This window comes from Eupeodes corollae, chromosome 3, assembly GCF_945859685.1.
Source record: "Eupeodes corollae chromosome 3, idEupCoro1.1, whole genome shotgun sequence".
Lineage (NCBI taxonomy): Eukaryota > Metazoa > Arthropoda > Insecta > Diptera > Syrphidae > Eupeodes > Eupeodes corollae.
In genome coordinates this window covers 115,297,569-115,310,071 of record NC_079149.1, presented here as the reverse complement: position 1 = coordinate 115,310,071, position 12,503 = coordinate 115,297,569, and the positions used below count along the sequence as shown (strand labels likewise).

The window sequence follows — 12,503 nt, the reverse complement described above, 5'->3', positions numbered from 1 at the left end:
TTTTTGTTGTTTTCGTGTCTTGTAAAAATAGTTGTCAATTATTTTTTTCTTAAAAATTGACTAAAAGTGAGCAACAATATGATAAAATAAGTTTGACTTCTTTATCTGTTTTTGCTCCCGAGATTTTTAGGCGAATCCCATTTTTTTACCAATTTTAGTATAATTTTTTGAATGTTTTAATTTAATGTAAAAAAATACATATTGTTTTTTTCTAATATCATTATCTTCCGTTAACAACAAAATTTAGCACAGAATGAAATCATTTTGAAGTCAATGTCTTCATTTTTTCACGACATATCGAACATACATTTTTACCAATTTTGTGTAGTATTTTATTTTTATGAAAAAACTGACTGTTGGAGTTTTATTAAAATTGTACTGAATGTTGAAAACAATATTTTTACAAAATGAAATTAGTTTTAAGCCAATATCTTAAACTTTTGACAAGACTGTCGAAAATCAATATTTACCAACTTTCAGTAATGTTTTAATTTTTTATAAAAAAAACTATCGTTTCGATTTTTCTCAAAATTTTACCAGATGTCAAAAGGGTCCTTCTTCGTTGCATACAACTATTTTAAAGGTAAAGTTATTTTTTATTCCTAAAATATTCGGGGTGACAAACATTATTTTTCAGTTTTTCTTTGATATATATAAAGAATCGCTAGCGTTATTAGTTTTTCAAACAAAATGGTCCCACTCAGTTTTCTTCAGTAAGGCCTTTCTGCATCTTCCTTGGTTCTTGAGATATGGACGATGAAAAAAGTTTCCCGAACGTATAGACTTACGGACATATTCACAGACAACTCTCGAAAAATATTTGATTTAGATTCTATTACCTTAAAACGTCAACAAATTTCAAAATGTTCAATCTGACAAATCAGACCGATAATATTATCTTCCTGTTGGAAGTTAATAAAGAAAATATTTTTTAATTAAAGAGAAGTTAAAAGTGTCTCATGAAATCATTTAATTATTGATCCTCTTATTGCAGTTTTGATAAAAAAATTATGTACATACATACGTATATAATTTTTTTTTTATCAAAATTGACTTTTTCTTGAAATTAAGATCTTTTAATTTTTAAGACATTCTTTGGAAAAACCGCCATAAAAGTTTTATTTATAACTTAATCTAAAAATTTTCTCTACAATATAAACTTAATTCATTCATTCCACATTTTAATTTTGTCCAAAAAACTTTGGGTTTGAAAAATATCGTCAAATAAAAAACGAAAAAAGCTTGTCCCTATACATGTGACACGAAGTGTACATGCAAATGTATGCATAGTTTTCTAAAACATTTAATGGACTATATTTTTATTATTTGTTCTTTCTTGTTTGGATATTTCAAAAAAGTCTGTTTTATTAAGGTTTTTATTATTGACTAATTAAGTATGGTTTTGCAAAAAAGAGATTACAATTTAAATAGAAAGCTTTTGGATCTGGGGTAATTTTTAAATGAAACATAATACGACTCAATAACGCATCAAAATATTTATAATTCATTACAAGAATTATAATTTTGAAGTTTCCTGATCGTTTTTTTTTTCTATCGAAAATACAATCACAATAAGATGGTCTGTGATTTAAACCTTTTTACACTTTGTTTGAGGACACTGAATTTAAAAAAGACTTATAAATTCTATTTTTCTACAACAAAACCCCAACAGCACCATTAGAATCTAAATTACATAAACCTCTTTTCAATACCTTTTTCATTTATGAGGTACTTCAATTTTTGTCTATGCTGAGATTGAATTAATGTAACCTCATTCTTATTGCCCACAAATAGTAATTTTATAACGACAAACACAATTTCAAAATAAAATCATTCAACATTGCTTCTTCACTGCATACCAAATCAAATCATGCTCAAATGAATTCCTGAAGTCTGGGAAGATGTTTTTAAATATTTTTCAACTCTTCCATCATCGAAAGGGAATTGAAGACTTTCTTCATTTCAAATGCCGAGAATCTTGTTTATGCAATCAGAACACATCCATCTTCATCTGCGTGTTTCGTTAAGAATCTTTACGCATCTTGATTATGCGAAATGAAATCCAGTTTCAATTTCCATTAAAACTACATTTTTGTTTTATTTTTTTATTTCTGCTATATAACGACAAGTAGAATATGATACGCATAATAAGTTTGAATTTATTTTTATTGCCTTTTTTCACTTTTGATTTTATTTTTACAGACGATACTACGAAAAAAAATTCAAATTAATTGAACATACCTGTTGCTTGAACGTGTTAAGGGCAAAGACATGAGATTCCAAAATAAAAAAATAAAAAACTCAAGACCATTAGTTTGCTGCCCTAATGCAATTTCAAGTTCGACTTCGTTTTGAGCATCAGCAAGTTTTTGAAATGTGTCAGAGATGTTTGTTTATGTTTTGTTTTTATAAAATTGATAAATTACTATAGTTAAAATTAAATCGGGTTGTTAAGTTATGTCCGGTGACCGGCAGAACACTTATGCATAAATGCGTTAGTGTAATTTTTTCCAATTAAATTAAATTGACATTGGAACAAGACGCAACAAAAATTTCGTCGTTGAAAATCATTGACAAGTCGCTAAATTGAGGAAACTTATGTACCCATTTTAGTATTGTTTTTTTTTATCATGGTCATTGAACTTAGTAGGTAATAATTATTATCAAAGCTATTTTTGAAAAAAGTTCAGTTTTATATAAATTATTGTTTTTCTAAACCAATGAAGTCTCTTAGATAAACAAATCTTTATATTCGTTTTTATCATTTCAATGGCTGATTTTATTTTGTTCTTTTTTGTTTTGCTGCAATTAGTAGAAATTTTCTAGCGATTTGCATACAGCTATAGCCGAAACAATAGGGAAATATTTTTATCTTTGAGTTTAGCTGATTTTTTCACTTGGGTGGAAAACCATGTAGACGTTTCAAAAATCAGTTTTTTGTATTTGAAAATGTTGGGCTATTGATTTGTCAATATCAGGGCTCGCCGTGAAAGCGCTCGTAACGGCCTTCCGCATCATTCGGAGCTGGTTATTACCTTATAGAGGTATACTACTTTGATATCGAATAAAACAAAGACGATTTATTTAAATTGTCGTGAAATTTACTTTTTTTTCGAAAGATTATCTTTTGACATTATAATTGAAATATGATTTTTGACATATTAATGCCACAGCTGGCTCGGGCGTAGATTAGTTTGGAGGGAAATTTCCTATGATTTTTCAAACATTTGTGGCCGTCTTTATAGCAGTCACCATTGACTGTAACGTTTTGCCCAGCATAGTTTTTAAAGAAGAGCGGACCATTTATTCTTCCACCACAGTCAGTTTTCGTGTATCAAATGCAGTAGCGTTGTTTATTGACGTTATTTGTCGCTAAACAAAATTTGATCGATATTTATTTCGAAGAGATTCATGATTTTCAAATGGTCACATTTGGAAGTGTTGAAATGTCAGAGTAAACTTAAAGTAAATCACTTGAGAGTTGACACAGTTGAATTAGTGTTGCCAAATTAAACTTCTATATTTCTAAAAAAAGAAAACCCATTACATTGTTTTTTGGTGTTTAAAACAAAAGTTTCTATGGTTTTGGCCAGCCTCTTATGAAGACTGCATATAACGTATTTTTGACATTATTACCAACAATTAAGTTTTGTTCCTATTATTTTGGCCATGGCTGTATATTGCTTTTAGTGATTCATAAGTAGAAGAAATTAAACATTTTTATTGCTTGCCCTATATTATAGAGGAAATATAAAACATCATTATTATATCAAAATTAATATATATATATAACACGACACGATGATGACAAAACATTAACGATTGGTTTATATTAAAATAAAATTTAGTTCGAAGAAACGTTTAATCCAAGCGAATGATGAATTATTGAAAGTTATCAAGTATTATATTTGATTCATAATTTAGGCGAAACATTGCCACCTTACAGTTTTTTAAAATACTAAGCCTTAAAAAAACCTTATCAAATATGTAATCGGTATTCTATTTAATCATAATTGTTTATTTTTAACAAACCAGGTGTTTAAATATGTACCTATTTTGTGTGGTTTTTTTTTCCTTCAAATATCATAAGACTTTCATAATAAGTTCCCCAGCAGCTAGCACTATGTATCTTATCAATCATACTTTACTTTACGACAACACTAAAGCAACGTGTCGGATATTTTTCATATAATTTGTTCTTATGTTTATTTGATGATTTTGTTAAAATTATTTGGAATTGAAATTATTTGGTATAAGAGCAAAGGTTTTTTTTCGTAATGACTTTAAAAAAGATAACACTTTTTTTAACTTGCCTTGACTAGAAAAAAAACCGACACATGAGTCAGTGAAGTATGATGAATTTAGAATTCGATATTTTTACACTTTGAAGTGTTATCTATCACTTTGACAAATAGATATTTGACCTTTAAATTGAGGAGAATGTAACGTTAAATAGATAGTGGATATAAATTTGTAAAAGTCATTTCCGGAAGAAGAGTTTGAATATTGCCTAAACTGATAACAACCTTTTTTGGAGATATTTTCTTCTAAAGCAGAAAATAAATTAATTTAATTTAAAAAAAAGACTTTTTTCACATTTCCACAAATTTCCAAAAATAAATCATTTTCTTTGGGCCGCTCGAAATTATATATTTAGTAGTAGAAGAGTGAACAAAAATGTTGGGACTTAAAAAACATAAATCCTAGGGAAAGAGTCTCGATTTGTAAATCTATGGAAATAGAAGTCCAAGACATTTTCAGAAGATGATATGACCAAGAGATATAACTTACAAAAAATTGGTAGGTTTAAATGTGAGCTACGCGCCCTTAAAAAAATGCTTCCGAAATAGTACACTATTCATAACAGGACCAACCTTTCAGCAACCATGGGGCAGTCCATCCGTGTAATAACTGATTTAAACTTTGAGCGAAGCAAGGATTGTAACTTGAATGTAGGATCAAAGAATTGTTCTTCCAAATATTGGCTAACATCCCGAACACAATCTTTGTGTTCCTAATATGGCTTACGATATCTTTTTTGATTCTGCCTTCGACGTGTCGGTGAGGCAGTACTTCCAAAGTTCTGGATACTTTCTCTAGTGGTTATTTGAGGTCAGTTGTCAGCTATCATCTTATTCCTATGTTACTGCTGTTTGCAGTTTTGCGATTCAATAACAACCCTTCTTAGTAGCCACTGCAAGCAAAAAAGTCAGAAAGAATTATCTCACTTTAAATACTCTTAAAACTAGAGTTAATCAAATGAACTAAGATGAAGGGAGGAAGGGTACTATAGAATGTGAAATCTTAAAAAAATCCATAGTGAGCACAAAAGATCTTTCGAGTCTTGTCCAGCTATCAAATACAGTATCATTCATTCAAAGTTCTGTTGAAATTTCAATATCTTAGACTTACTTATTGAATTATAAAGAAATAGTTAATTTCTGTTTAATGTTGAAAAATAAAAGTTATCTATCGACCATGAAAGTTCGCAGCTCTTTTGCTATCTTGCTAAATATAGTTATAAATATACATTTTACATATGAATTATACGTACTTGTATTCTTTTTTTTTTAACATTTTACAACTATGGTCTCGTCTCGTTGATCAAAGTCACGAATTTATCTTAGTGGTTTAATTATACTCTTTTAATATATCCGTTTTAAAACAACGAATATTTTTGTCGATAATGTTTTTTTTTATTCAGATAAGGGAAAACAAAAAGGGCACGAATTGCTTTTGATTGTTTCTTTGGAATACAATTTTAATCATTTTCATTGTAAATTAAGTCCCTTTAATAAGTGCTTTTTTCTTTCTTCGTTTAAAACTTTTGCTGATTAAATTTTATTTCATCTTTAACATGTTCTTACAGAAACAAATTGTTACATTGTTTTCGCTAAATATTATAACATGATTATGTGTGGTTTTTATCAATCGTATTTCTTATAGTTAAAGCCTACATTTTTGACAAATAAATATTTAAATCTAATAAGTAGTTTGTGTCGTAAAGTTTGTAATTCTGAACTTAAGACGATGTCATTTTTAGATCACAGCTTACCACAATTTCTTTTGTCATGAATAAGTGCTTTTCATACAGCTGAGCGTGGAGCGTTTTCTTCGAACCGAATGCATTTTTATTACATTTCAATAGTTTTCGAGGTCTTCTTTACAAAAATTATATATTTTCATCATTGACCCCACTGTAATGTCAAAAATAGGTTTTCTTTCGTTACGATATCATCTCATATTTATAATTATTTCATAAGATACAATTCTATAAATAAACTCTAACTTCTGTCGTTGGCACAGAAAATGCCAAAACTTTATTATTTGGTGTGGTTATTAAAATTTCCCTAAAAATGTTTTCTATTTTTGAAAACTTGCAACATGAAGTAAATTTTCTAAAAAAAAAACTTAGTTTATATTGAAAATTATGTAAGATTGTGGAGAACAATAGATTTTATCTTTATTGTCCAAATTTCGGCAAAAATATAAACATATTTCATGGATAAGGAAAATTCAAAATAAAATTATTTTATTCATGAAGTCCTTATTATCTACCATAATTAGTTCTTTTTGATATGGTAGTGAAATTTTAACTTTTAGTTAATTTCAAAAGCGGACAAATTTAATTTAATTCATTCATAACTCTAGGTAAATTAAATTATGTATGAGTAATAAATAAAAAAAAGAAAAAGGTTTAGTTAAAAAAAAAATAAAAATTAATCAGCTGACTTTTTGTTTGACACAAATAAACTTGTTTTAATAGGAAGGGAGGATTTTTTTTTTGCTAAATTTTCAGTGAGGCGCCAGTTATAGCTATCATTGGTTTTCATCATTGAAAACAAACATACATTTTTGACAGGCCATTTATAGTGAGTATACAAAATTTCTGTCACTGAAAAAAATGTCCTGATTGAAATCCACAGACAAATTTTAACTGACAGAAATCTGTCATTGGAATTGTGTGAAATTGGAACACAAATCAGTGGAACGATTCGCTTCACTTTTGAACAAAGAAGTATCAGTTTTTGGGAAAGTTAATTTCCGTCCGGAAAATAGAAAAATAGATTATTACATTGCGCAGTTACACTTTTTATGTTTTTAAAAGAAAACAAAAATCTTTGTATGATTTTCGATCGATCAGTGTAAAATTTTTATTTTTTAATTCAAGGGAAACACAATTAAATATCGATTCATACATTTTTCCAAAGTATGGTCATTTTTAGAAACAAATATATTTATCATATAAGACTAGGGTTTGGGCAAGAGATTTTTAATTTACTTTACCCGTTAGAAAGTTCTTTGTTTAGAATTTCTAAGAAATGTTTATTTAGTCTTTTATCAACACCCTTTGATTCGGTCTAACATCATTTGCCGCTGGATCCTTTAAACTAACTAACATCCTTTAATTTTTTCAAAATCTCAAATTAAAATTTTCTAACATTTTTGAAATCGCTCTGGTTGTACTGGGCGTTCCAGCAACGCAAGTATCATTGGAAAGGGCGTTTTCTTCTCTAAGTTTTATACTTAGTGAAAGAAGGAGATATAATTTAAATCCAAAAACTCTTGAGAGTTTACTTTTAGTTAGGCTTAATAATTAAGAATTAACTTTTTTACTTGCAAAATAAAGAAAATCATATAATTAAATAACATAATATCATAACACAAAGACCTAAAAAATTAATTTTTAAAAATAAATCACAGACCAAGACCAAAATGAAATTGGCGAATTAAATACATTTCAGTGAGAAACCGATTGAAAATAAAGGTCAACAGTTATTTTGGATCTCTGGATTTTGTTGTGTATCTAATCCACATAGATTTATATTTTTATTATACAAAAATTGCGAGTGTTTTGTTTTCGCACAGAAATTATTACAAGTTGACTAACCTCCAACTATATCTTTGCTCTCATCTGGTGAAGAAGATGACTTTATGAAGAAAAAGATGACTTTATCTTGATAAATATTTACGATCTAAGAGAATATCTTCCTAAGGAATATGTATGTTATAATAATTTTCACTATTCTTATTTGACATTTTGTGCTGTGAAAACTAAACAAAATCTTTTACTATATTTAACAAAAATGATTAAACTGAGTAATGTACTGCTTGCTTCTAACACTTTCTTTGTTTAAAGTAAATTTTTTCTTATGATAACTTACAAAGTCAATAACATATTAATATAAACTATAACTATAAAATAAATAAACACTAAATGAAGACATTGTATACGCGTTCGATAGTCTTATCTTAAAATTTTTCTAGTTGAATAACAATATGGTTCGGCAACCTATACGACCGAAGCGACTTACGATTACGATATACTCAATGAAACTAAACTACGAGCTAAAACAATGAAAGTCAACTATTCTTACTTCACAAACTAATTATTTGTTATTATTAAACAATTAAAGTATGGTTTTTTGTCATAGTTTCTGATTACACATTCCTTTAATTTAAACCGCAAAAAAAAAAGATTACATACTTATTTATTTTTAATATAAAATTTTTAGGAAAATTAAAATTCCACACAAAACGTTGGTTAAGTTTTTAATTACATTATTAAATATATTTGTTTTTCTTATTTTTTATAGGCTGATGGTCAATGTATTTGGTATGGAGTTTGTAATACAAAACCAGGTGCGCTTAATCAATATTGTTCATATAATGGTTCGGCGCAAGCGATTTCTCCAGATGGTTTGGAGGCATTAAAAGTAAGATGTCCACATCTCTTAGAAAATGGCCAAAAGGAATTTTGCTGTGATGCTCAACAGGTAAGTGTTTAAAATAATAATAATAATTTTACTTTTTCTGAAATAAAATATCGTACAAAACTACTCTATTTTAAAAACTTATTTTCCGTGTTTTCTCAATTCAATGTAATCCAATTAATCGATCTAATTTCTTTCACGATAGGCAAAAAAGACTTATGTCAGAAACTAGCCACAAAGACTTAATAGAAAATCGATTCATAACCTTTTTACTTAACGCCAAAGATTTTTTACCGGAAGCAAAATCATAATACAAATTATATCCAACATTTTATGCCTAAAAATTAATAACTATTGACAATAAAAGGAATACGGTCATGAATGTTAGCAATGGATCTTAAAATAAAGTTCTAGCAACAAGGTTCTTCCCAACGACAACTTAAAAGTGCTTCAGTTTTACACACTGTGACTGTAAAATGTGCACAATTTTTTCTAATGAATTTGAATAATTTTAATGTGTTTAAAGGGGAGAGGGGTCTTAGTTTTTAACTGTCAAATGGCAAAAAATGATAGCTTCAAAATTGTCAGTTTCTCAGAAAGTGGCATATTTTTTGAGTTCGAATTTACCTTCCAGGTCGTTCAATTTACGTATGTAGTATTGAAAATGTTCAAATCTGATACTCAAAAAATAAACGTTGGTGTGCCCCATGACTCCCTTATGTCTCCGATAATCTTATTTTAATCAATGGTCTTTTGTCTTAAATGGCTTAGCAAATCTTTAACACCACTGCAATGTTTCATGTCTGTCGTTATTTTAGGAATGCGAATCAGTTACAATTTCAGACGTCCTAAAGCACGAGCACAATACAAAAAACCTTTTGTTGGGAAACCCTCAACATTGGGATGTATTAGTTTAATTTCCTTAAACATTTTGAAAAACTCATTGCCCATTACTCATTAAAAAGATCTCGCTTCGAAAAACTAATATTCATAACCATCTTACACCAAAGTCTGATCTTTTAAACTGCACATAATCCTGAATGCTTTTTGAACCACAATTTATTTTGGTTTCTATCTTATATATAACCAAATGAAATGTCTCAGTGTATCAATTACACGAGCCTAAGACAGGATGTTTGAACGATAAAATCTTTTCACGTGTTCAAAACGTGTGCAGTGAATTAAGAAGAACGAATAAAAATCTCAAATTTATTCATTTATCAAGAAAACAGGACTTATTTATAAAACGTCTTTAATTAAGATTCAATTTACACCAAATCGATATCGAGAACTGTTGATTTAATGTACAGTACAATATTTTTTTTTAATCTGTACCATTCTTTGAATAATTCAAAAACTATTTCAAAATCTTACACCAACAAAATACAATTTTATTTATTTATTCAATCGATTTAACAATTTAACGAATAAATTTTTGTTTCTATTTCAGATAAAAATTCTTAATAGCAACATTGGGAAAGCAGCTACCTTCCTTGATCGATGTCCGTCCTGCATGGGTAATTTAGTACGTCATATGTGTGACTATACGTGTTCGCCCAATCAATCGAATTTCCTATATGTAAATTCTACAAAAACATCAAAAGATGGTAAATTTATGTACATTTCTATAAAAATGTTGTTTTGCTTATTCTTTTTATTTTGCAATCAATTTAATTTTTAAAAAACAAACTAACCACTTTCGTTTCTAGGTAAATTGTATGTCAGTGCGGTGGATTTACATATAACCACTGATTATCTTAATTCTACTTACAAATCCTGCTCTCAGGTAAGATAGAACTTTTAAAAAACAAATCAATCTGTAAACCAATTTTTATTAATCAATTTTTCAATTGTTTTTCTTTTAAGGTTTCTGTTCCATCGACAGGACAATTAGCATTGGATATTATGTGCGGAGAATATCCAGCTTCAAGATGTAGTGCAACAAAGTGGTTTCACTTTCTTGGCGATACCGAAAGCAATTCATTTGTCCCATTTCAAATAAATTATATACAACATGCCGATAAGTCACAGATAATTAACGGTTATGCGCCAGTTGATCCATTAACAGTTCCTTGCAGCAGTCCATTAAATGTATAAATGTCCCTAACATTATTTTGAGCAATCCAATTGAAATTAATTGTTTTTAAATTTTGCTTTTCAGAATAAAACACTTCCATGTTCCTGTTCTGATTGTGAAGCATCTTGTCCAATACCACCACCAGAACCGCCTCTTCCACAACAGTTTACTATTTTCGGTTTCGATGCATATTCTGTGATAATGTTGGTAGTATTCTTAGTGGGTTCTTTGCTATTTTTGATGGGTGTCTGTCTGTTTCCATCTAAAAATGCTGAAGGTAAGTTGTATGGAACATATTTTGTATGTCATGGATTGGTGAACTTTATAATTCAACCATGGATGGTTTACAAAAGAAAAAAAAACAACATGTTAAAGAACACGCCAAGTTGCATGTTAGGCAGGCTAAAAAAGAAAAGATGTTAATGCATCAGCGAGAGTGTCATGCGATTTAAGATTGATGTTGTTGAGGTAAAGATATTCAAAAAACATAGAAGAAGACTAGTTTCAATTCTCAAATACGACTTAATCTGCGAAGCGCAACCATGTTGCAAGTAAAAAACATTGAAATATTTTTTAGTTGTAGAGATCACTCTGTGGAACCGAAATAGCTTTTAATCTTTGATAAGAATTATTATTACCTAAAAAGTGGTGTCTTAACATTTGCTATGAATTAATGTTTTTAAAGTTGAATTACATATTTATTCATTACTTTGAATTTATGGCATGACAACTTTTAGAATAACATTTTAGTAAAAAATGTTTTTGTTACACGCAAAAGGCTATTCAACTCGTTAAAGTTTGTTGTAAAGATATTAAAAACTTTAATTACTACATAGTTACTGAATATTAAGTTTGTGATTCTTAAATATTCATATTTGTAGAGTTTTTAAATTTACATAACACAATTATGCAATTAGTTTTTTGCTGCATTTTAATGTAGGTACTAATCGACAATATCAGAAATCTAGTTACAGGGTTTTAGAATTACAAAGATGTTATCAATAAATATTACGAGCTTGTTAAGCTTGTGTCATTATATCATGCTTTTTGTAATTATATTAAATATTTTTATAAGTAAAATGCCTCGTAAATGTTTTTTCACATATTATTAACTTAAATTTGATCAAGTCGAGTCATTTGCATGCTTAATTTTTTAAATTGTTGGACAAACATTTTTAAGGAAAAAAAAAACAAAGATGTCAATAGATTTTTAAATTTTTAAAGTATTACAAAATATTTGTCTACTAACTTTATAAAAAAAACCATCAGTCGACACACAAATATAAAGACCGATTTCGAGATAACACTTTTCACAAAACTTCAAATTTTGGAACAAATAATTTTGTTTGTTAGAAAGCTGTCACTTTTTTTTCTTGACATTTGTAGTCCGAGTTTTCTCCTAAGTACTCTTATAGCTTTAAAAATACACATTTTACAGAGTCGGTTAATAGGTGATTTTAAAGACATACGATGAAATAAAAGTAATGCTATTTAATTTTTAGAAATATTATTTCTAACAATCAGTTTAAAACATTCTGTCCATAAAAGAGGTACACTTGATATAAACTTAAGAGAAAACTGAATTTTGACAAAAAATGATCTTTCTTTGTATTGGTTGATAAATTTGAATGAACTCATGTAATGTCGTAATTTAACCATTTTTGTAAAAATATAAGTTTACGCACCTAATTTAAGTTGTTTTGGACGGATTC

At 28.3% G+C, this 12,503-nt stretch overlaps 1 protein-coding gene across 6 annotated transcripts in view; it reads left to right on the top strand.

Annotated features, from left to right (window-relative positions):
- LOC129952134 (NPC intracellular cholesterol transporter 1) overlaps positions 1-12,503 on the top strand; it is a 75,928-nt gene that overhangs the window by 51,218 nt on the left and 12,207 nt on the right. For all 6 annotated transcript variants that reach the window (XM_056064585.1, XM_056064584.1, XM_056064583.1 and 3 more), the window contains exons 2-6: positions 8,598-8,777; positions 10,165-10,321; positions 10,424-10,500; positions 10,581-10,805; positions 10,876-11,068. In XM_056064585.1, the coding sequence (XP_055920560.1) occupies positions 8,598-8,777; positions 10,165-10,321; positions 10,424-10,500; positions 10,581-10,805; positions 10,876-11,068 (832 nt within the window). The remainder of the gene's footprint in view (positions 1-8,597; positions 8,778-10,164; positions 10,322-10,423; positions 10,501-10,580; positions 10,806-10,875; positions 11,069-12,503) is intronic.